General features: G+C 30.3%; 1 protein-coding gene across 1 annotated transcript; it reads left to right on the plus strand.

Annotated features, from left to right (window-relative positions):
- Positions 1-9,901: 9,901 nt before the first annotated feature.
- On the plus strand, positions 9,902-22,747 carry LOC148275449 (uncharacterized; the record flags this gene model as incomplete). The annotated part of the gene is made up of 2 exons (XM_088235699.1): positions 9,902-10,740; positions 22,530-22,747. Coding segments are annotated over exons 1-2 (940 nt in total), but the record flags the coding sequence as incomplete, so codon positions are not given.
- Positions 22,748-25,948: the final 3,201 nt, after the last annotated feature.

Consider the following 25,948-nt stretch of genomic DNA (forward strand, 5'->3'; position numbering starts at 1 on the left):
AAGAAGAAATTAATTAACAAAGAATGTATGTGCATATACAAATATTTAACGCAGTACTCCATGGCCCGAATTGATTCCAACACTTGGTTAGCAGGCTCGGAATTAGGATTTACCTTTTATGAATGCTAAAATTTTATTGCAACAGGGAGGGAAAACATGAATTAATTTATAAGCCTTAAAAATGCCAAGGTCTTTTTTTTTCTTCCGTACCGCTTCTTTTGGAGGTTGGCAATCGACACTTGAAATTTTTCCCAATTAATTTTTATTGATACAACTACATTTTTTTTTTTAATATGAGGTTAAGAGCCCTGCGTTGAGTTAGGATACAATATAATGAAAAATGAAGACATGCGCATTATTAAATAGAACCAAAATTTAAAATTATAAGACAAACATATATTTCAACCAACATCTGGACAACACGCTCAATAGCTTACATGTAAATCTATGCAATATCTTGCAGTTGTCTCCTGCAATGGTCTCTTCCTTTACACACAATCCAAACTTGTACACTTCTCCAGAAATCTGGTCATGTCAAAAGCAGACAGAACCGAAGGGCATGTATGACAAGATGTATGAATATGGAAGAGGCTAGGATTGTATGCCAGGATAGACGTGTGTGGCGGTCCATTCTCTCTGCCTACCCCTTTGGAGAAATGGCGTGATGGTAGTAGTAGTAGCAGCAAGATTTTTAACACTCCTGGAGCCACTAAAGAGACTTTTTTAGGAGCAAAAGTCGTACGTGTTTTTAATTTTAAATAATTCAAATTAAAGGAAAATCTCGAACAAGCGTTCCGCTGGGATCTCCTTTTATAGTCGCACGACAAGAAATGTGTCAATGACTCATAAAAAAAAATCTAATTTCTACTATCTTTATAAAATGAAACAACGTCTCAGATGGAAAAGTGGGAGGATATCGAAGCATCTCTCTTAGTAATATTTTTTGTAAGTTTATTAGGAAGTTTATGATAGACGCAGTGCAACCTCCCCAGCCCACTATACCATAGGTTGCTACCGACTAAAAAATTAAAAAATACACATTTCTGAGAGTGCCAATGTCCAAGATGTTCCCTAGTGAACAGAGTTTATGACACAGCTTGGTCATTTTGATGAGCATTGCGGCATCTTGTATTCCAAACCATCGAAGATCCCATAGCTATGATGTTTTTTCACGCCCCGTAGGCTGTTTTTCCTATATCTCCCCTTTTACTATGAGATGTTGAAGTGCATGTTTTTCTCCACGGAATATGTGGTCTTTTGTCTTTTGACAGTGGTTAACAGCTCTTGGTCTCAATTTTAAACGGTGTAAATGCCTAGACTTCCGTATTTCATTTTCTTAGATGTTCTCTAACTAGGTGGCAACTAATTTATATTTCCTAGCAGGGTAAATCCAGTCTTTGTGTACAAAAATTTAGACAAACTCTAAATACCGTTTTATTTTTGCGTTTTTTTATTTGTCTTAAAACTCGTATGGCAGTGTCGTAAAAATTTTATGCCAACAAAATTAATAAAAAGTTTTGTTTGGCTTTATAACCAGTTTTGCAGAACATTAACTTCAATCTTCTCCAAAGCTACCTAGTGTTTGTTTCAACTTTCAACTCCCAACTTTCAGCCAATCATAAAATCAAAACTTTCCTCGGTAATCTCTTTTGAAAATGATCCACTAAGTGACGGTAGTCTCCGACAAAAGAATGATGGCGTTGAAGGACACAGAATTCATTGAGGACATAAAGTTTCTGAGTCCTCAAAAGGTTGGCGTTATGGTGTAATTACTATGCGAAATTTCGCAAATTATATGCCCTTCCGACAAATTAATAGGTTTTCTAATTTTATGTCTTTCTTTGCAAAGAAGATAAATTCCTATTTGCTTCTTAGGTACAATGTTTCAGCTTGTTTGGCTTACAGCCATCTTTAAAAAAATAGAAATGGTGTTATAAAATCATAACTTTTTCGTAGTTATTTATTATTATTTTACTAACTTAAACGCCTTTTAGGCTTTTACATGTTTTATATTTATAAATAACAGACATGTATTTTAAACCAAAATAGCAAAAAAAAAAAGTAATAAGAAAATAGAAAAATATAAAAACTCATCTTACATATAGTACATACATACATATACTCCAGTAGAGAGAACAAAAATTTATTTTTTTATCGGTTATATTTAAAAAACCTTAAAATTGGAAGAAGCTAGAAGAATAATAATTAAAAATAAAGATATAAGTTATTAAAAGGCATACAATTTAAAACAACATAGTATTATTTTAATATTTGAATTTGGAGATAATAGATTGATACCCTGCCTTTCAAAATTCAAAAGTGTTATGTTTAATATATGTTTATCATTTTCGTATGCATTTTCAAATGCGTCAATTTTCCGTATACATACATTTAAATAGAAGAGTTTATTTAATCGAGTAGTTCGGCAAGTCACTTGCAAGTTAATTAGATTTAACAGTTCGGAACAGTCGAATATTGAATTAAATATTTTGAATAAAAATACAGTATCATTTAATTTTCTTTTAGTTTCTGATGTATGTCAATTTAAAATGTTTATTTAAGTATGTATAATTAATGTGTCCAACTGGAATACCTAATTTGAAATGAACGAAACGTAAACATTTATGTTGAACTCTTTCGATATTATTAATATGCAATTTATATTATGGTGACCACGTAACCGAGTTGTATTTAAGTTGGCTGAGTACTTAAGAAACATATAAAATTTTCATTACATAGACCGAGTCAAAGTCTCTAATCGTTCGTAACAGAAATTTGAGAGTTTTCATGCTTTTATTAGTTATGCTCTGTATATGATTTATAAAATTTAATTGTCCATGAAATATAAAACCAAGATCAGTCATTTCGGTCACTTGCTCTAAATTTATAGAACGTATAGAGTAGCTGAAAGCAATTGAATTTTTATTTCGGCAAAAAGTCAAAACTTTGCATTTGTCAACATTAACGAAAAAAATGTTTTTTTCACACCATACATTGAAACACTTAAAGTTAAATTGCAGAGTTACGCAATGACCTATGTTAAAAATATCCTGTAATATTTTTAATGTTTGAAGCAACAAATGTGTGGAATATTAATATTCTTTAAATTACAAAAAAATTAACTTTGTTTTTTTCATATGAACCACTTATTTTTTTAATAAATTAATCATTAACTAGTTTTGACACAACACTTTGCCTTCTTCAGGGTTAATTACAAACTAACATAACGAAAAATATCATGTTAGTTTGTAATTAACTCTTAAAAGGCCGGAACTAGAAAGTCATTGGATTATTAAAAAAATTAAGTGGTATTCAAAAGAAGAAAATTTAGGAAATAATAAAGGAAATTTAGATGTTAAAATGAAATCAGAATAGTAAATGTTACACAGTGTGTAAAGTGTTTTTACTCTCTTTTGCGACAAATCAAGACCACATTTCATGCGCGATCCGCTCTTAAAACGCATGGAACTATTGGTTACCCTTAATTTAGCCAAATAATGTTTATAAAATAGCATGTTTAATAAATTAACTATCAGTCACAATACCTAACATTTAGATTACCATAAAAAAAATGTAATAATAATTTTATTTATAATCGTGATAAATTACGGAAGAAGTTAACAATCACTTTATTAAAAAAAAAAAAGCAACGCAGCCCACTAGCACATCCATTTACCAGCGCTGTCATGCGCGTACTGATCAGCGAGTACTTGCCACTGGCTAGCTGAGTATCGATTTAAAGAACGATCGCGGTGGAGACAAATTGGAAATTCCGTTCCAGCGCCGTACTGAACGCGAAATCCGGGCGTAGGCGCAGACTTTAATTCTCTCTTGGCAACGGAAGCAATCAAAACATACCAATACATTATTTTCCATGTAGTTTAGATGCAATGCAAACGTAACGCCGCGCTGCGCCACGCAGCACAGATGCGATTATGATATTTTAACGATGTACATAATATTATTATTATTATTTTGTGGTAGAGTAGGAATACGAAATAAAATTTTAATTTTATTCAAAATTGTATTAAAATATTGTTAATTTGTTTTTTAAAAAAAGTTAAAGTAATGACCAATTTTTTTTCGTTGAAACTAAAGTTTTTTAACAAGATAATATCAATTTTGGTTCCACTGCATTTTAGTTAAATAAAATATAACGCAACAAATTTTTCGTAGTTATTTATTAAAGTATATATAGTGAAGTTGGTTGATTTGTTATTCAATATATTACTAGATATGTGAAAATATTGCTATTATTTCTAATCATATTAGTGTTTTGTTTGTATTAAATTTCTTTATAATAATTTTTAAGGGCAGTTTATATTATTTTGTACTAATTACTTATTTACTAGTACTAATTGCCTTTTTAATCGAAAACCCCACCGCACACCCCAGCCTCAATTATTCCCTACGGAGGAAATCTATCCTGCTGCAAACATTTGACGTACTCAAAACATAATTTTATACAATGAACTGAATTGCATAAACCTAAATAAGACGATTATTTGTTTTAAGTCACATACAATAGTTTCGTGACACAAATACTTAACGATTAAAGTTCAAGATGTATATTTAATACAAACCTAGTTAAATGAGAACGATACAATTCTCTTTTGAATATACAGAGAATGGAATACACATATTTTGTATTTGAAACACGTATTTGATATTTCCCACGTGGTTTTGTTTATATATAAATTTTAGCCTAGCGTTTTTGTTCCGTTTTGTTTATATAACTTAATAAAGTGAAATGATTAAAGTTGACAAAGTTTTCTACTCCTTTCAAACAGCAATATAATTATATTAAAATGTTCTCAAAATATTTTGATAGAAAATATCATAAAACTGTCTTCGAATTTCATTTTATTTACATTACTGATCTCACAATTATTATAACATTCATATCATCTTTATCATTCCAATTTTTTTAAACATTTGTACGTTGAAAAAATTAATAACAAAATAAGTATAAAATTAAAATGTTTTGTACATGCATAATTCATAATGACGTTTCTGTCTCTCTAACAGAGTACGAACTCGTGTTAAGAGAGGGAGGAGTTCGTTTTAAATTAATTTTTGTTTTTATATTTAAATAAACATATTATATTTTATAAAGAAAATCATTTTTATTATTTAAAAAAGGTTCCGTAAAATCCGATATTATTAATTTTCTACTGAATGAAGTTCAGCATAAAGTGGGTCTTACGTGTTTTTTCAAAAATTAGACTTAAAAGTTTTAATGTGTCTTATTGATTTTAAGATTTCGAAAGGATTTTTAAGTTTTTTTGCCAAATATATGAATAATGAAACAATTTAAATCTGCAGTTGTATTTTATCTAAGCATTATTAAATTATTTAGAAATTTCGAATTTCAAGATTTGGGTAAATTTTTTAAAAACATATTCAAAATTATTTTTTTTAAATGCATCCACTACAAAATATATTATAACTATCTAAATTTATTGCAACAAAGAGCAAAAACATTTTAAGAAGACAAAATAGATGTTTTGAAATTAACATGGCTTATGACCTGTCATTGGCTAATGTAAGTAGCCACTTTACACACTATGTAACATTTTGCTCATGTTTAAACATCCAAATTTTGTTAACTCATCCACCTCTTGATTTCTGTTAAGTAAAAGAACTAAAACTCTTATGTGAGTGAGATTTATCTGACTAAACTTTTTCACCAACTAAGTAACGCCTAAAAACACTTTTTATTTTTTATGCTTCCTCTTATACCAGTTAATTAAATATGAAATGTTGTAAACGTGTCCAAATATTTGTAGACAGGCTAAATTTTATTTTGTTAACTCTTATTAAGATCTAAGTGTATTGCAACAGAGAAGCAAAACAGTTTTGAGAAAGAACAGAATGGAAGACTATAAATGTTTTACCTCTCTGTTAAATAAATCAAGATTTTAATAACTCTCTGTGGAGTGAAATTCAGCTTGTTTACAAACGTTTTGACATATTCAAAATATTTATAATTTAAATTATGTTTTAATGTTTTATTATAAAAACAACGTTGCAATTACAATGAAATGATACTTTTTTTTTAATAATCCTGGTGTGACGGAGATTTTTCTACAAATCTACAAAATCTTTCAGTTTCCTGAAATGTACTCGAGCATAAAACTTTATAGAAATAAGCTTAAGTCTCAAGTTTCCAAACTGAACGAAACCAAAAGCTTCGTATAAGGATCTTAGTAGATGGTGTTTTGAAGGGGTTATAGTAGTTTTTAAGGATGTCTGAAGTTTTCTTCGCTTTGAAGACACCACTCGAAACTCTTTGATTTCGTTAGTAAGTGCTTACGCGGGTTTTGTTACTTAAATTTTAATGAAAACTCTAATTAACTATTTGAATGAAATAATTTTTTAATGAATTCGAAGAAAAAAACAACTTCGTAACAGTAAATTTCTTAATTTCTGAATAAAAGAAATAACATATTTGATCCCATAACTTTTACCAACCTCCAATATGTATTTAAGAATTAAATTTGTTGGAACAGAGAGAGAAAACATATTTTCACTTTTTATATAAATGTTACACAATGTGTAAATTAGCCACTTAAACAAGTCAATGACAAGTCATAAGCTCTGTAAATGCATATACCTCTATATTCCATTCTTAAAAATGTTTTCCCTCGGTGTTGTAACAAATTTAGATCATAATAACTCCCTAAGGAGGAAAACCAACCTGTCTACAAACATTTGGATATACTCAAAACAATCTTGATTAAACTAACAGGTATAAAAAGAAGTATAAAAATTGAAAAACATATTTTTAAGCGTTGTCTAGTAGATAAAAAAGATAAACCGAATGAATCCCTTCTACATGATTAAGGTATCAGCTCTTTTACAAAAGTCAACATTTGGAAGAGTTGAGAAAATGGGGATGTTTAAACAAAGGCAGAATGCTAAATGTGTTAATGTGTAAAATGGCCACTCTCTGTTGCAACAAATTGAGATTTTTATACTTTTTTAGGGTGGAAATTTAGCATGTCTACAAATATTTGGACACACTTAAAATATTGTTATCTTGAAGAATTTGCATTTTTTTTGTTTTTATTTAGTACAAAGCTACGTTTTCGCTATTTTGATTGTTTTTATATTTAATTTTTTTTGTGTACATTTTGTAATGCAGTCCAAATTGAATTTTCAACTATTTTTATAACGTTTAAAATTAGAAACTATTTGTCTACGATTCGTTGTAAGATAATCCCGATACAGTATTTTTTAGTAGAGAGAACTATTTATGGTCATTTTGGTTTAAATTATTAAATGATACGTGATAAAAGTTACTTAAATAAAACGTAATGTTCGCTGATTTTAAAATGGTAAGAGTAATTCACAATTAGAAGCTTGAGATATTAATCTTCACGCATTAGTTCAGAGGCTGTCGGCGATGAAAGGAGAATTTTTAAAACGTTTTGACATCGTCCCTTAGTTACAAATTTACATATTGTGTCATGTTCTGGCACAAACCAATCATTTTAATTTCCATTCAAAAATTTATCACTTATTATCACTTTCATGCTAAGAAATTTTGCTCCACGGGTATTATGTTATTGGCCCTCTGGGTCTCGTTTCATTAAACTTACAGGCTTTGTTGATTATTATCTCGGCTTCCTAGAAATATCGGCTCTTTATACTTCACAATTTACTTTAAGGAATATGAACTTAATAAAGAAGAATTTGTCACTCGTAAAAACACTACCAACACCACAGAAAAATTACAGATTTAATATATTAAACACTCGGTGATGTAATGTCAGAGACTTTTGACTCACGCACGAAAGGTTTTAGATTCAATTCCCGGTGAGAACAGAAAAATTAATGGTGATTTTTTCTAAAGCCAGGTTGTTCTGTGCTCTCATTCTCTACTGTAATTGAGGCTCCTGGCCATTTGTTGGGCAAAAAAATAAATTATGTGTTTACTTAAAAAGTTCAATCAGTGAGCAATTACTGATCAAATAGCGAAAAATATGTGATTCAAAATAATTGCAAGCAGCTATCACCGACTGTTACATTATAGCAAATTCGACCCTTCAGGCCTGGATAAGTCAGCCCTGCGGGCTTCAATACATCTTAGTGGATCGGTCCTAAGGCCTTCAGTTGATCGATTCTTAGGGCCTTGGTGAAAGAGAATCTCGGATGCACTTCATTAGTTTTCCATAATGATAGGTAAAATCAATATTTATAAGTCTTGGCGTTTTATAAGTTAGCCATCCATAGTAATATAAGTAATAGGTATGTTAATTAGGATACAATTGAATTATTTTGTAATGTAAACATGTTTGTTCGCCTTGTAGTGTTACGGTCAGCGGGATTGCCTATGATGCAAGAGGTCTCAGATTCCTGGCATGGTTAGCATGAAATATTTAAAACTGTGTTTTTACACAGGAATATTTCATAGTCCCTGAACTGGCTCCCGAAGCATAAGACTGATCATCTTACCTTGATGTAACAAAAAAATAACCAAGATACGCTGCAATTGGTGTACCGATGCAGTGTCCTATACACCATTAGGTGCGAAAAGGGAAAGATAACAATGAAAAAAAAATAGATTTAAGTAATCCATAAATATCTCTTAATCATAAAAACTTTATCAGCAAATTATAAATATTATGCACATAAAAAATAAAACATTAAAATAAATTTAAAAGTTAAGTTTGACAAAATGTATAAAATAATTGATGAATGTCGTCTTAAGAAAGAATTAAAAGTTAAATTAATTATGGTTATAACAATATATTATCGTAACTCATTTTGAAATTTTACAAAAAAAAATAGATAAAAATAAAACATAATTAATATTTCCAGTTTAAGTGACAGGCGTAAGGTATTTAATTTGAGATTCTGATCACATGATCACTGATTACATCATTTTTTACGTTTCTTTACATATAACTATCCTCTATATGCTTGGTGATTCCTAAAGAATACCAAAATATAAAAAAAAGACAATTTATTAATTTCGTCAGCATTGAGCATTTTATGTCAGCTGTTTGGTCAGCACTAAGCATATACATAAAAAAGTTATACCACTAGAATTATTCAATCAGAGAGATAACAAAAGGCTCCTTTATAAATCACTTAAAACTTTGGTAGTTCAAGGAATTTGGTGGTTCTGCATTATTTTATAGCAGTATAATTCTAATATTTTCAAAATTTATCAAAATTTCAATCACAATGCTTGCTTTACTTACAATATTATTATGGTTTTGCGATCCTTAAAATTGTTAATAATTATAACAGTAGAACATTGAATTATATTGTACTTTTCATTGTTAATTTAGTCCCTACTGACCTTAGATTAAAAATAATAAATTAGTAATTGGTTTCATAATTAATAATTTTAATTTATGTTACAAAATATAATGTTCAAATTTGATTTAAATGTATATTATTTCTTTCATTTCATATTTGTTTTTCTTATTATTTTTTTATTGAACGGATACATATGTATTCATTCTTATTTTGACTTTAATGTAAAGATATCAACTTTTAAGTAGGAATCATATTTATAATATGTTAACTTTACCAACGAGCCACAAAAATTGGCTAGGTGAGGTTTTTGTATTTATTAGGTTTATTTTCATGTATCTCATTTGTACTTTTACAATTAATTAAATATTTAAAAAAAAAATAAAGTGTTTAAAAAAAAGGTCTTGTATTATTTACTAATGTTTTCTCTTTCATTTGTTTCAGATGACTGATATTCAAGAAAACAGCATGACTTAAAAACATTCTAAAAAATATTACAAAATTTAAGTTGTTTAATTTTAAAATACGTAACAGTTTAAATTAAAATAATATATTATGTGATATAAATTTTAAACGTAAAAAAATATAACAAACAAAACTTAAGCTTCCTTTTGTGAAAAAATGATAATATTAGCGTTTTGCTATTCCTTAAAATAATATTTTTCCTACTTATTTTTCCAAATTTGAAAAAAAATGTGTTTGTTTAAATAAACATGTATAAACTTAATTTGCCAAAAACATTATTATAATGTATTCGATCAACGTAAGAGCGGACGCCCAATATAAAAGTCGTCACAAAATGACTCGACTCAAAGGGTATTTTAAAACAGTTTTTGCGTTAATGATCATAAATTGTGTTGGTTGTGAGTCTCAAGAAAATAGTGAAAGCATCACTGTTCCATCAACAGTAAATCAACAAACACCGATCACCCAAATGAATTATTACAACAATAGTATATCCCATAAGGAAGAATTAAATGAACCGCATTTGAGTGCTCAAACGGGTGATAATGGTGAATATGATCCGAAAAATCACTACGACAGCCCAGACACATCATACGATATTGGCCATAATGGAAACGGTAATAGTGACTATGATAGCAATCACTATTCTGGTAATCACCAATACGGGGGGACAAATCACCAGCACACCGGAACCAATCAACAGTACGGCGGAACAAATCAACAATACGGCGGAACAAATCAACAATACGGCGGAACAAATCAACAATACAGTGGCAATCCGTTTACTTTCGCTGGTGGTGCAAACAACTTAAATAGTGCGTATCTCAACGCCAGACTGTTCAACGGAAATAGTAATTCTAAATCTAGGCTCAGTCATAGAATAATTGAGACAAGATATGGAAAACTACAGGGTGTCATTATGCCCATGGACGATCACAAGTTTTTAAAGCCAGTGGAGGTGTTTTTGGGAGTACCCTATGCGACGCCTCCTGTCGGATCGAATCGGTAAGAATATACTTATTTCCCATATTTAAAGCATTAGCTTTGTTGTTTTTTTTTTTACTAAATGTTTTAAAGTATTTGTACATAAAAACTTTCTAACTTTTTGTGTCTTCCAGTTTCGAGACATACCCGTCTCTTCATCAAGACACCAATCAAACAATAATCATACAACCGTTCAATATAGCCCGTTATATGATTTTTCATTGTATTAGTCACCCTTTACCTATTTAACTCAAGCTCCTCCTTCCATCCCCTGTCTTTAAAAAAAAAACTTATTATTAAACAACAATCAATTATTAAACAAAGTCTAATCAGTGCATTTTTGTCCTAATCAGTGCATGTGCTTTTTGAAATGCATGTCGTGTTGATTTTATATTTTTGAGCAACAACCATGGTGAATGTGTATGTGTATAGTGGGTTTTGCCTTAACATGCAACGCTTAGTTGGTGTCCTAACAATGAAACGGGTACGTCTCGAAACCGGTAGACACAGAAAATATACACAGAAAATCGGTAAAAAAATACTTTTTATTCATATTTAAAGCATTAGCTTTTTGGTATTTTTTTTTTACTAAATGTTATAAAGCATTTGTATAAGTTATCCATAATAATACTAACAATAATAACGAGAGGTCATAAGACCTGTCAAAGTCTTGACTTCCATATGAATGTGCATCTTGAGTGGTTTATGCTATGTATATGTGCCGCATGTAATTTTAATTTTAAGTTTGTGTATGTTTTATATGTGCGTTCATGTGTGTGCGTGGATGGCTCGGAGTGTAAATTCGGTATTTTTATTTATGACCTCCATGGAAAACGCAAATGTCAACAATTATTCTTTTCTCACTTAAAATTCTTATTTATTTTTTTGTCACATTTAATGTTTATATCTTTTTAATTTATAAAAACTTAATTGGTATTTTTACGTTAAAAAATTGTTGTTTTTAATACTTATTTTGTATGACTGTATGTTTTCTGGATAAAATTTTAAAAAAATAAAATGTCCTTTTTGAAAATGTTTTTTTACACGTACACAAAATTTTAGAAGGAACAATTGAATATTCGGTTTCGACATTGTCATAACTCTATTTCATCATATTTTGAGTTTTCGTATTTTAACTTGTGCATGCAGAACGATCTTTGTCCGTTAAATGTACTGTGCATAAATAGAGACTAGGGAATGAATTTATGTCCCATATTAACGTTTTTAACTTGACTGTGAAATTATATCATCTCTCTATAAATAATTTACGATGTACTTACCTAATCATTTGTACAACTCACTTGCGCTGTTTTATATATTTTACTAGTGGACCCGACAGAAGTCGTTCTGCCCGAACGTTGCCTGCTATTAGTTGGTTCAGCAAATGCAAAATCTCGAAAAATTCGAATTTCTGATAAACTATATACAAAGTGACATTTCCCATTGAGGTCGCAGCGCCGCTTACCGGATCCAATTGTGAATCTAAACCATTCAGGGACCCACCCAAACACACACAAAAACTTGCTTAATAATTTTAAAATATAGAATTCTCTTTGCAAATGTCAAACAACGCTCTTCTTACTAACAGGGGTGCACATATGTAGGAATACGATTTCTAAAAATGTATTAAATGTCAGTAAATATTGTTTAAGATTTACCGAAAATCCAGTTTTAAAAAAAAAGGATTGAAATCATAAGGAGTTTAAGGAAGAAATCTAATTTAAATCCACAAAAAACGAATGCTGTTTGTAAACATACAAAAACAAACTTTTTCTTGACACAAAAAAACAACACTCTTCCATTTTTTGTAAACGTATTCTACTCGAATGCAACCCTGGTAGATCGATGAATAAAACACTTATGCTCCTTACTTATTTTTTTACATATAATATTGAAAATTTAATATTTACAAACATGCGCAGCGCAAAGATCTTCATTTTTTTGAAAACCGCACGTAAATCGGTTAAGCCGTTTAGGAGGAATTCAGTGACATCACACGTACAGAATAATTATAATTATACTTTTTCTATTATTTGAAAAGTGAAAGAATTTAAAATCTCATAAATATAATCAGTTTTATGTAAATTAATATCTTTCAACATCAACATTCTTACAAAAACCAACTAAATATTCAAATATGAACAAATTAAAATAAATTAAAGCTTTTAAGTTATATACTCATTTGGTAGAATTTATAGCTTTTCCAAGTTTTGCGACGTGATATATTTTACGAGATTTCTGTTGTAAGAACTTTTATTTGTTTTAGAACAAGAAGGAAAGTTTTAGTTCTTACGTGAGGAGTCTATAAGATCTGTGTTATAATTCAGTCAAATAATGTTAATTCTCATACCACAAGTTGAGTTTATTTAAGTAGGTTTATTATAATAATAAAGAGCGCTTAATTTTTTAAAAATATTTCGATAGATTTCCGTAAGTCAAAAAAAAAAATTATTCATTTGAGAATTAAAAAAAAAAGAAACATTAAATAGAAAATAGTCACTTTAAAAATTTACAAATTTTAACAGATGTACAAGTATTTTACTCATATTTTGGTGCATAACCTTGAGTTTATTTAAATAAATTAATTAAGTTTGTTTAATTATCACCTCAGTTTAATACATGAAGTAATTTAACTGTCCGAGAATCACTCAAACGCTGTTCTGTGGCCGGTGTTTGTGTGAAACATATTCAATCGGTTATTGACAGTGACAGGGGTAATTATTTTTAAAAATTTGTTTTGCTATTACAGGGCTAAATTATAATGCTTATTTTAAAAAATAAATGAAAAGAAATTATTAAACAGTATGTTTCCATGTTTTTTTTTAAATGCCTGAACTTTGAAATGTTCTGTCTTTTGCTTGTGGTAACACGATGTTACATCACTGCACGCAAACAAACTATTTACCAGTATTTTAAGAGTTAACAGTTTAAAAACTGTTTTCGAATTTTAAGCTACAATTTGAACAAGGAACTATATTTCACGCCAATCGGTACGGTGGCTGAGTGCGAATCTTGTCTTAAATTTAGTAAGATGGGTCTATGTCAATAACAGTTTTTAAAATATTTTTTTTGACTTACATGCAAGTCACTTAAAGATAAATATCATAATCATGTTTCTAGTACAACTTATTAAAAGGTAATGAATTGCACTAATTCAATCAAGTCACAGTGAGTGTCAGCAGGACCCACGTTTGACAATTTCAACACCAAGGGTTTAAAAGACTACACTACTTTTATTTGATGAATAAAAACGGGACAATATTTTTAGTCAGTTCATACCTAAAGACATTGGGCTCTTTTGAAAATATACAAAAAGTTCGGACAGGACTTGGGAGGATGGACAGGAGCTGGCAGCCGTCAGAGTTACCCGTAGAATCTTCGTGAACACCATATGCTCCAAATAAGGAGCGGACATGAAATGATGATGTTGAATTTCGATCCATTTTTTTTTCTTATTTCTTATTTTTTTCCGCATCCGCTCCTAAGTGGAGCATGTGGACATCACCAGTTGCCTCCTGGAGACCATAGGGTAATAGTACCAGCAGCACGTGTCTAAGCCAAGTCCACCGTCGCATCCTCAAGACGCTTCAATATTAGTTATAAAATCAAACCACCTTATGTCTAATATTATTTTCAAGCACTTAATCTCAAAACTCAGAAGTTTGATATTTTGAGCTTTGGTAAGGTGCCAAGATTCGCACCCATATAGAAGTACTAGCATTATATAAGAGTTGAGTAATAAAAAAAATTAGGATGCAAATGTTGATGGATGCAAAAAACGAGGAAAACCGAGAAAAACATGGCACGATCAAGTCCAATAAACACTTGAAGATGGACATGTCAAAAGTAGGAATAATCGGCGTGCGTGCATGAGAAAATGTATGAATTTAGAGGAAGCAAAGTCTGTATGCAAATATAGAGTGTTACGGCGTTCTATCCTCTCTGCCTACCCCTACGGAGTAACGGCGTGATGGTTTGTTTGTTTTGAATAGTCGGCATTTTGTTTTGACTGAGTATAGACTAGAGTCTCAGACAACACGCATCATGTTAAAAGTTGCTCCCGCAATTCCTAGGCGGATTGCGAGCTCTCTGTGCATGCTTCCATCCTAAGTTATGTGAACTCAATTCCACTATAAATTATTATTTAGTGTTACAAAGTGAATGCCAATTAAATTAGAAATATCAATACCATTATTTTAGTTGCCTACAATAATCAAAAACGTGATCACACAAATACAAAGTTTAACAATTTTATTTTAAATTTTGCTGAATTCGTGACAAATTTTAATTGAGACAGGATAAAGCGAGGATGTATCTCATGATGCTTTTAAGTTTTGCTATTCATGGTTTTCACGGAAAGGGACATCGTTGACCGGACATATGTGATACTCATTGGGGTAAGCAATGAAATAAATTGTCCTCAGTTAATATTCCTGATAAAGTTTCCTTTTGCTACTTGGCTCAGACTTCAACACATGTTCTCGTTAAAGTACCGCCGTACGAACAAAGCGCACTTAAAGTTCTCTCGGTTCATTTCTGAAGTATAAGTGTAAATGACTTAGATTTCTAACAATCTCAAGACTTTGGAAGACATAAATTTTATTTTCCTGTCTCACAAATATATATTTAGATTTTTTCATTAGTTTCTGTAAATTCAATAGTATTTGAAAAAAAATGTTAGTAATAATATGTTGTTAATTGAATCTTAAAACTTTTGAGTTACTGTGCTTAAATATTTAAAACTAACACAAAAATTTACCTTCTGAGGACTTAATTTAAAGATACCGATCTCAACAATATCGCAAGACATTCTTTTAATAGACATCTCCACCATGGTGAAATGAACGTAGTTATGCAGAAAGCATCCAGTCTACAATTTTGAAAAAATGATAAATTTATGGTATCGGGTACAGCAAGGTCAATTCTATGTTCTGCTAAAAACAGTCAGACCGCGTTCATATACAAAACTTTATTAATCGCCATCTGAAAATGATGTCGATCACAAAAATGCAATTTCTCAATTTGCAGAAAACACCCACAGCACTAGAAAAATCTTACGGAACCTACTTAAAAAAACATTGAAACTGGTCAAATACATGATGAGATTCTTTACTCTCATAAAAAAAAACTTTATGTATTCATTGTTTATCATTTGTTAAAGTCAAAAACATTCCAACTGTTGTGAAGATTTGATTATTCACTCTTTTCACTAATATGCTTTTATCTCAGATTGTATGATCAGATGTGTATGGAAATATCGTTTACCAGGCGTTAATAAGCTGTCATTGAATGGTCTAAGTTAGGCACTGTCAACCATATTCTAATTTTGGCCACAATGAAAGCACTCTCTCCACATCCCCAAAAACTGATCTAAAGACTGTGGGTCTTTCTATCGGTTACCCTAGTAATAAATAACAATGTTTTTTTGTCAAAAGTCTGGTACTTTTATTTACTTTTAATTTCATAAACAGTAATGATGTACTACTTTCATTGCCCCTTTTACTGTGATTTTGGCAAATTTAACTTATCAATAATGTACAATCTAAAATTATACTTACTAGGGTTATTTAACCAGTTCAAAGAAAGTCGAAACATAAAAAAAGTTATTGATGCATAGAAAAGGTAAATTAAAAACAATATTTTTTTTTAATGGTAGTAAAAAAAACTAACAGTATTGCACATAAAACGTCAGTCTACTTAGAAAAATATCCTTCCGAACATTTACTTTGTTCCTACCATGGAGACAAGAAAAACAAAGGATCGCGGCCTATAAAGAGTCAGTTAGCTCAATGAGTAAGCCCAACCACGTCAGCTCAACGCAGTCACTCAGTTTCAGCATATAATTAAAGTGCGGTCAATTCAACTTATTATGACCGTTTCTCTCACACCTTATAACAAAGTGTCATTTCTTATTCAACATGCAATACATACGAATTTTACACCAACCTTATTGATTCTCTCAATCTCCAGCTGAGGTAGAAGCTCCACATCCATAAACAATCTTAATCCTACACATATTTAAAATACTGTCAAAAGCGAACTAAAAAATAAAGTAAAAAGACATATTAAAAACACATTAAAAACACTAAGAAAAAATATTAAAAACCATTTTACAATACGTAATATACATTTTTTGTTTTTTTTTTTTTAAAGTGGAAATATTTGAGTTCATATTATTTAAACAAATATTTTATTTTTTTTACCGATTCCCAAAAGCTGTACATAATTTGCGTTGGAAAAAGGAAATCGAGTTACGGTGGAGTGGGATTTGAACCTCGGACCTTTGGTCTGTGAGTCCACAATACTACCGCGGGACCTCAACCCGGTTTGTTATACATAGTTAAATAGTACATTTTATAAGGGGCTTATTTATTCATTTATTATGTACGCCCAGAGAGCTTGAACATGACAGGTACAAAATTACAAGTCTAGTAAATATGTAGTTAAATATGTCGGATGTAGTCATTATTCCTCATGAACAAATTTCAATTACAATTCAAAAACTGTCTATTTACTTGTATGATCTATTTACAAATCGAGTATTTTTGATACTTTTCACAATTTGAGTACAATTCGAGAATTTGAATAGGAATTTTTGTAACTGGGATGTATGTTTACTAGGAATTGAATGACTGAGAAAGATATTGAAGTAAAGGATGAGAGGAGGGAGGGCCAAGTGAACGGTGCACCTAAATTAACCTTGGCAAATAAATGTTTGTCGCAAGAGGCAAAATTAGCAGTTCACAATGGAGTCCTGGTCCCGACCATGATGTATGGGAACGTAGGATGGACTTGGAACAACAGGGATGAAAGTAGGCTGAATGCTGTCGAAATGCGATCTCTCAGGCAAATGTATGATAAAACTATGCAAGATTGATGCGCAAATGTTGAGATCCGTACATTATGTAAGGCTAAGATAAGCATTATCGACAAAATCAAGAGAGGAGCTCTGCTCTGGTTTGGACATGTAGAGCGAATGAACAGCGAAAGAACGGGTAAAAATATTTACAATGCAAATATTGATGTATGCAGAAATAGAAAAAAACTGAGAAAGACATGACATGATCAAATTCAACAAATACTTGAAGATGAACATGTTAAGAGTCGGAATAATCGGCTCACGTACATGAGAAGATGTATAAATATATAGGAATCGAGATACATATGCAAATAAATAGTGATGTGGCGTTAAATATTCTTTGCTTACCCTTGCGGGGAAACGGATTGATGGTTTGTTGTTGTATCTTTTTACAAAAATGTACTACCAATATCAGATTATTATCATCATCTTTTTGAAAAATAACAAAACAACTTTTTTGCTAAAAACAACTCTAATAACAACTTTATTAACAGCTCTATTGCTTAAATTATATTCTTAAGCCTAGAACCCACCTTTCATACATCATTTTTAAAGAACTAGATATACCGTCAATTGATGGCGGCCTCCGTGGTGTAGTGGTCAAGACGCTTGACTCACGCACGGAAGGTTCCGGGTTCGATTCCCGGTGAGAACACAAAATTTTTTAAAAATGTGATTTTTCTTAAGCCTGGTTGTTCTGTAATGTGATGAACCACTGTAATTGGGCCTCCTGGTCTGTTGTGGTGCAAAAAAACGAAATGAAAAAAATTAATGAAAAATGAAATCTTTAAAAAAGCATTTATTATACAAACTTAAAAAAAAACACTAGTTTACAAAATTTTCGAAACTCTTGATTTACAAATTATTTAACGTTACACATATGCAATACAACTGCAGCTTTTAATCAATAATAATGTTGGGAAAATAACTCTTATGATTTTTCAGAAACCTTAAAATCAAAAGCAAACATCAAAACATTCAAATCTTAATTTAAAAAACACACGAGACCCACCCATCCTGAACTTTAAATAGTAGAAAATTGTCTATCTTTTAGAATATAATATGTAGATTATTAAAAATCTGTTTTACATAGAGTGAAACGTAATTTTTTTTAAATACACATATATAATGCCAAATTGATGTGCCATTGATTTGTTTATTATCATGAATATTATGATTGTTTTATTTCTGATCCTATTTTATATTTGTAATGATATACTCATGTGTCTGTGTCAACTGATTGATCGTCTCAACTCAACATAGGACTTTTAGTCTTATGAAGTTGGGACTTGTTTTTCAAATAATGTGTAATTAACTGCCTTTCAGTAAATAAAACAATAATAATTTTAAATAATCATGTAAAACGAACTCCCTCTCTAAACACGAGTTTTTACACTATTAGATATGTAGAAACTTAATTATGTATTATGTACAAACCATTTGTTATTTTATACTTTATTAAGTCAACATTTTTTTTTCAATAAATAAAAAAAAAATACTCCCTTCATACAAGTCACCAAAAGATTAATTCCATAATCACGTAATTAACAGCGCCTATTTTAATGTTATCAACTTTCTTAATTTAATCTAGTCACACTGAAAGGGTCATTTGTACTTTCTACATTTGACAACTAAATAATAACGTTTGTAAATTATATGGGCAACACTACATTACTTGAGATTAAGGTATAAATGGGAAAGGCCTAATATAGGCCATATTGTGAAATATTCTCCGAGATACAAGCCGGTGTATCAAAATAACGATCCATAGGTACACAAAACATGAATAATATATGGACCATGTTAAGCAGAAATCATCCGACCTACAAATTGGCAAGCGATAATTACATTTGAATATTTGCGGAATTAACTCTTAAAATACTATGGTAAATAATCCCTTTGCGAGTGGTGATATAACATCATGTTACCACTAGTAAAAGACGGAATATTCTAAAGATCAGTCTTTTGAAAAAAAAAACATAGAAACTTACTGTTCGTTTTTTTTTCCATAATTTATGCAAATAAACATATAATTTAGCCCTGTTATAGCAAAATTAAATTATAAGATCACAAATACGCCATTAATTTTACGCGCGTGCGCCCCCCATCACTGTTATCAAACGACTGAAAACTGAAAAAAAAAAACTCTGTCTGTTTTAGACAACACCCGCCGCAGAACAGCATCTCCGTCTTCCGTGTTATGACTTCTATTTTCGTGCTCTCTCTTGTATAAGATGTATAAATGTGTTGCCGAATTAGCGGACATTCATTCATCGCGTAGCAAGAATAAATATTTTTTTGGATTAACATTTAGCATAGTAATACAAATTTTACTTTCCAAATTCGGTGTGAAAATGTCCATTTGAAGATTGAAAAAAATACTGATTCATTATCTAAAAACAAAGCCATTATTTATGTTCGTAAATAATAATAATATATATGTACATATACATACATACATTTAATCATATAAGTATGTGTGTATATGAGTTTTTTACTAATTTTTTTAAAACTTTTTTTTACAAATTTTAAATTTGAGTTTTAGACCAGATCGTTCTTAACAATTTTACATCGATCGATAAGGTGGTTGATAGGTTTCTTCATTAAGGTTTGAAATAAAAAGATTAATATTGATAACCATTGCTAAATACGTTCACTGCATATTGTCACATACATACAATACTCACACACCCCTACTCATAAAAAAAAAACTTTTATCAATTCATTTCAATAAATTTTACGATGTTTGCTTCATTTTATACCCCATAAAACGTTTATAAATCAGAATTTACTTTGAAAAGAATTTATTATCAACTTGTGTTTATTCCTCGCATTTATATTCCTGAAAAGTAAGGGATGAATTTGTTGCATAAAAATGTATTTTATTTTATATCCCGCATTTCTGTGGAGTCCATACTCCTGGGTACGGTTGAATTCTTTATATCCAAAGGTTCACGTAAAGGAAGAGTCCTGTGGGAGGCTGTATTACGATGAATAGACGGGCCAAAGAAAAAATAAAATATCTGAATACTAAAAAAACTAATACACCGTTCCACGTATACACCTTTTTTTCTTGAATTGAAATGAAATTTTCTCTTTATGTGCAAAAAACTTTGTTGATGACACTCATTTGTTTATTTTTTTGACCTGGTGGTTTAGTGTTATTTTTTTATTTTGTATTTTAAAGTTGACCACATCATAAACATATTTTTATCTGTGTTCTTAAAATATCACTGTGTACATATTTAATTTATAAATTGTTTAATACCTATAAGTATTAGTTTGTTGCAACCAAGAGGTAAAACAGATTTTAAAAAAGAATGTGAAAGTTTATGCATTTACAGAGCTTTTAACCTGTCATTGGCTGGTTTAAGTGGCAACATAATGTCTTTGCTTTAAGTTTGAATAAATATTTTTTTTCAGTATTTTTTTTCTCCTACCATTGTTCTTCCTCTTATAAAACTTTATTTTGTGATTTTGTTTTTTTTTCTGAAAGTTTGATATTTATTTTTTCAAACATGTCTAAGTTAATATTGATGTTTTTTTTGTTGATATTTCTTCATAAAACTCCATAGTTAATGATTATGATAAAATTATAAATTAACTTATCAATGAAACTTCTTCGTTTAGTTTTACTTCTTATTATTTTGACCAACGAGCGCTTTCGCCTAAGTAATAAAAACTGTAAATGTTGTAAACAATTTACCAGTCTTGAAGATGCCTACTTAGGTAAAAGCGCTCGTTGGTCAAAATAATAAAAAGTAAAACTAAACCAAGAAGTTTCATTGATAAGTTTATTTATAATTTTATCATAATCATGTTAGTTTCTATCAATTCTTTGAAAAATTCTGTTTTTTTTTACTAACAATAATTTATAACATAAATATTATGGTACTGTTACATTACATTTGATGATTTGTTAGTATTTTTAAAACAACAATGATCAATTTTATTCTTTATCGTTTTCGTTATTTTCGTGTATCTGTTTATTTTCAAAACATTTTTAAAAAATGTATGTTTTACAGCCTTTGCGACTAGTGATGATTAAAAATAAGTTTTGTATTTGAATGTTATTTTATCTTCTTAGTTAATTAATTAAAATAGTGTCATAACATATCTTATATACTCGTATACCAGCATTTTTGCTGTTTTGAAATATTTTGTACAAAAAAAACTTTCTTGGTTTGATAAATCCAAATGCAGAAATTGAATCATAAATGGTCAGATGTAAACAATTACTTATCAGAATATTCAATTGACCATTCTATTAAAATTTATTTCAATGAAATTGGCTAAATAGTGTCGATTCTACAATATAAAAAAAACATATTTTATTTAAATATAACAAGATGGAAATAACCTACACACTGATTTATGTGATTTTTTGCATATTGATAGCCAAAAAACTGTGTCTGAAGCTATTTTTCTCCTTCATCTCACTTTATTGGGAAAATTCTATACTAAAACGAGCAGATGTGAAAATCGCTGAGAAACACTGAATTAGAATACGACCTCAAAATCTCATTAGAAACCTCCTAACGCTTGACAATATATAAGTGATAACATTTACAATATGTAGTTCATAGGGTGAGTTCCATCATGTAGTGCAGTTAAGTCGTCAGTGACATTATGTATAACGTTTATGCAGTTATTCTATAAGATTACTTTTTATTCAACATGCAATAAGTATACTTCAACCCTCAACATCGTTCTATTCTATCGCTCGATGCATTCACCTGAATTTAATTCTACGCAAAGCGAAAAATTTTTTTTTTTTTAATACCTCTTAAAAATAATACAGTTGACGTAGAGGATTACTGAATATTATGATTCTCATGCGCCTTATAAATTCCCTAAAAATACATGTACAAATCAGTCATGACAATAAAATAATCAAGATTGCCCCGAGATCATAAACTGATTTCGTAATAATTAAGAAAATATTTTTCAGGTTCAGCCCGACTCGAACACCGTCGCCTTGGGACGGCATCAGGATATCTGACTCTTCGGGTCCTGCGTGTCCACAGAAGTTTCCCGATATAAAAAACGAGACTGCCGCTTTAGAAAAGATGCCAAAAGGACGACTGGAGTACCTTAAAAGGCTCATTCCTTACTTACGGAACCAGAGCGAAGACTGCCTGTATATGAATATTTACTCTCCATTACAAGGTAGGACTTTCAATATTTTTTACTTGTTTATCAGAATGACTGCAATGTAAATATATATAACTGTATAAAAAATATCCAAGCTTGTGAATTGACTAGCCTCTATTTTTTTTGAGTTCATAAACAGGAATATTATAAAAAAATATCAAGTATGCATTGCGATAAGTTATTGAGGAAAATTATTTCATACTTCCATCCTAATATACTAATATTACAAATGCAAAAATGCGTTTGTCAGTTTGTTTGTGTTTCTATCGCGTCTCAATGGAGCAACTGATTGGTGTGATTTTTGACATAGAGTTGGCCGAAAATATAAAAAAAAAATTTAAAAAATCTATCCCAAAAAAAAAAACAATTTTAAGTGGAAATAATAATAATTGTAACAATAAAATTTATTTCAATGAAATTGGCTAAATAGTGTCGATTCTACAATATAAAAAAATCATATTTTATTTAAATATAACAAGATGGAAATAACCTACACACTGATTTATGTGATTTTTTGCATATGGATAGCCAAAAAACTGTGTCTGAAGCTACTTTTCTCCTTCATCTCACTTTCTTGGGAAAATTCTTGGCAAAAAAATAAATCAACTGAGAATGACGATGCTACATCAACGGATATCGTTTTGCGTAGAAAGGGCGGGAATCAATACAGGCTACTTTTTATCTAAAAAAAAGATATCATTCCATCGGGGAATTATTTATTGCTAAACCACAAAACTTATTATTAAACTAATTTCTCCCTAAAACCATACAAGCAAAGCCACAAAAATGCTACAAAATATATAATTATAAAAATAAACCAGAATCAGAATAAACAAAATAACTCTTATAAAATAAAATATTACATTAACATATAATAAAAAATCGTAAAAGTTGGACACAAAAAAAACAAAAGGAGCTAGATACCACCATTGAATAACTAAGCCTGCTTGATCGTCCCTGTAATGAATCGAACAGTCTCTCTTCGTGTATCATTACAGTTCAGGAGCTCGGTTAGGTTATTATTCGCAGCAATCCGAGTGTTTACTTTGCATTCAAGCTCCCACCTCAGCCTATCAAACATTGGACAGTATAACCATGATACATATGATCAGAAATAATAAACAAATTAGAACAGGGATGGAGAATACCTTAAAAAGGGAATATGGAAGTCTAGGCATTTACAGGGCTTATGACCTATCATTGGCTGGTTTAAGTGGCCACTTTACACACCGTGTAACATTCACCATTTTGCATATGTTTGAACATCCATATTTCTTCAGTTCTTTTATTTGTTGATTTTAGTGAAGTTAAAGAGCCCAAACCTTTATTGTTACACTAAAATCAACAAATGGAATAACTAAAGAAATATGGATGTTCAAACATTGGCAGAATTGTGAATGTTGCACAGTGTGTAAAGTGGCCACTTAAACCAGCCAATGACAGCTCATAAATCCTGTAAATGTCTAGACTTCCATATTCCCTTTTTTAGGTTTTCTCCATCCCTGTTGTAATTTGTTAATCTCAATGACTCCCGAGGGGGTAAAATCCAGTCTTTTGTCTACAAACATTTGGACAAACTCAAATATTGTAAGAAATAATAAAAGTAATTTTATAAAAATATGGTTTCAAATAGTTATAACAAATCAAACAACTTCACTTAATAAAATCTACTTTAATAAAATCTACGAAGTATTTTGTGGCGTTACATTATATTTTATTAAAATGCAATAAAATCAAAATTGGTATTATCTTGGCAAAAAAATTAACTTATCAACGAAAAAAATTATTCATTATTTTGGTCATAATTTATAGGCAAAGAATAGGTATTTAATATTTTATATAGCAAGTAAAAATTATTATTTAAATAATCGATGAATTAAATACTTCATTTCATTTGGTATTCTTATCCATCACAAAATAATTATTACAATATGTTCAGTTTGAAAAAAACCTCTATTGCATCCGTGCGGCTTGGCACGAGGAGTTGTGACAGCATCATTTCGAAACTGTTATTGATAAAAAATGTACAAAAAATAGTCGCTTCCACAACCCATCACAACCTAGTTGGAATCTAAGTTAGCGCGTGCGCTCAGATTGCGAGTTTAGTACGGTGCAGGATGCGAATGTGATATTTGGTTCCATCGTTCTTTGCTTGCGTTTGATGCGCGAGATTAGCCAGTATCTGGTTTACGCCGGCCAGTACGCGTATAACTACGCTGGCAAATGGATCTAAGTGGGGAGTTCGTTCCCTTATTTATTTTTTTGTTAAGGTGATAGTTAAACGCGTCCACAATTTATCAAGATAATTAACATAATTATTATATTATTTGTTTGTAGGATTGTTATATAAGGATTATGACTGGTAATTAAACTATTACGCAAAAAATCAAAACGTTATTTGGCTTAATTTAAGGGGAAAGCAATGGATCCATGCGTACTATGGACGGATTGCGCATGGTCTGTATTTTGATCAAACTTAGTAAATTCATTTTTGGCAATACTAAATAAAATGAAATTGGATGTTAGAATTAACAAAAGTCATTTTTGATCTTAAGTATTCATATATTGGTCATTTTACGTACTTATTATACCATATAAGATCCTTTTAATTGTTTCAATATATGAAATTTTGAAAAAAAGGTGGTAAATGGAAGTTATGGGTTTTACCAGAAAACATTGCAAAAAAGCACTTAAAGGGGGTATTTATATATGCTTACTCTAAAACAAAACCTCGAAGGATTAAAAAGGTTTGATCAAGTGATAAAAGTTTTAAAATGACCAACTGGTTTATCTTTATGTATGTAGGATCATAAAATGCTAGTATTTAATTGACTTTCACAGGATTATTAACAAATATATCAAACTATTTTTCAACGTTTGCCGTAAAAATTAAGGCATTGGTGTAGTCGGGGCACCAGTTTTTGTATACCGGTGTCATAGAAATCTGCCACCCGCTATTTAAGGTGCTTCTTCATTGCTTCGTCGACCTCTTAATTGCTGGAAAAACGTTTCCCACCTAGGAACCATTTAAGTTAAGTTAAGTGAAATGGCAATAGTTTAAAGGTGCCAAATCGGGTAAATAGGATGGTGAGTGACAATATTGCATCCAAACGATGTCAACATGTCTTTTGTAACTCGTGCCGTGTGAGACCTGGCGTTGTCATGAAGGAAGCCTACTCCCCGGGTCAGCATTCCCCTTATGCAGTTCTGTTGGGC

This window comes from Micrasema longulum, unplaced genomic scaffold, assembly GCF_059751315.1.
Source record: "Micrasema longulum isolate JH-2025_06_02 unplaced genomic scaffold, ASM5975131v1 h1tg001418l, whole genome shotgun sequence".
NCBI classification, from domain to species: Eukaryota; Metazoa; Arthropoda; class Insecta; order Trichoptera; family Brachycentridae; genus Micrasema; species Micrasema longulum.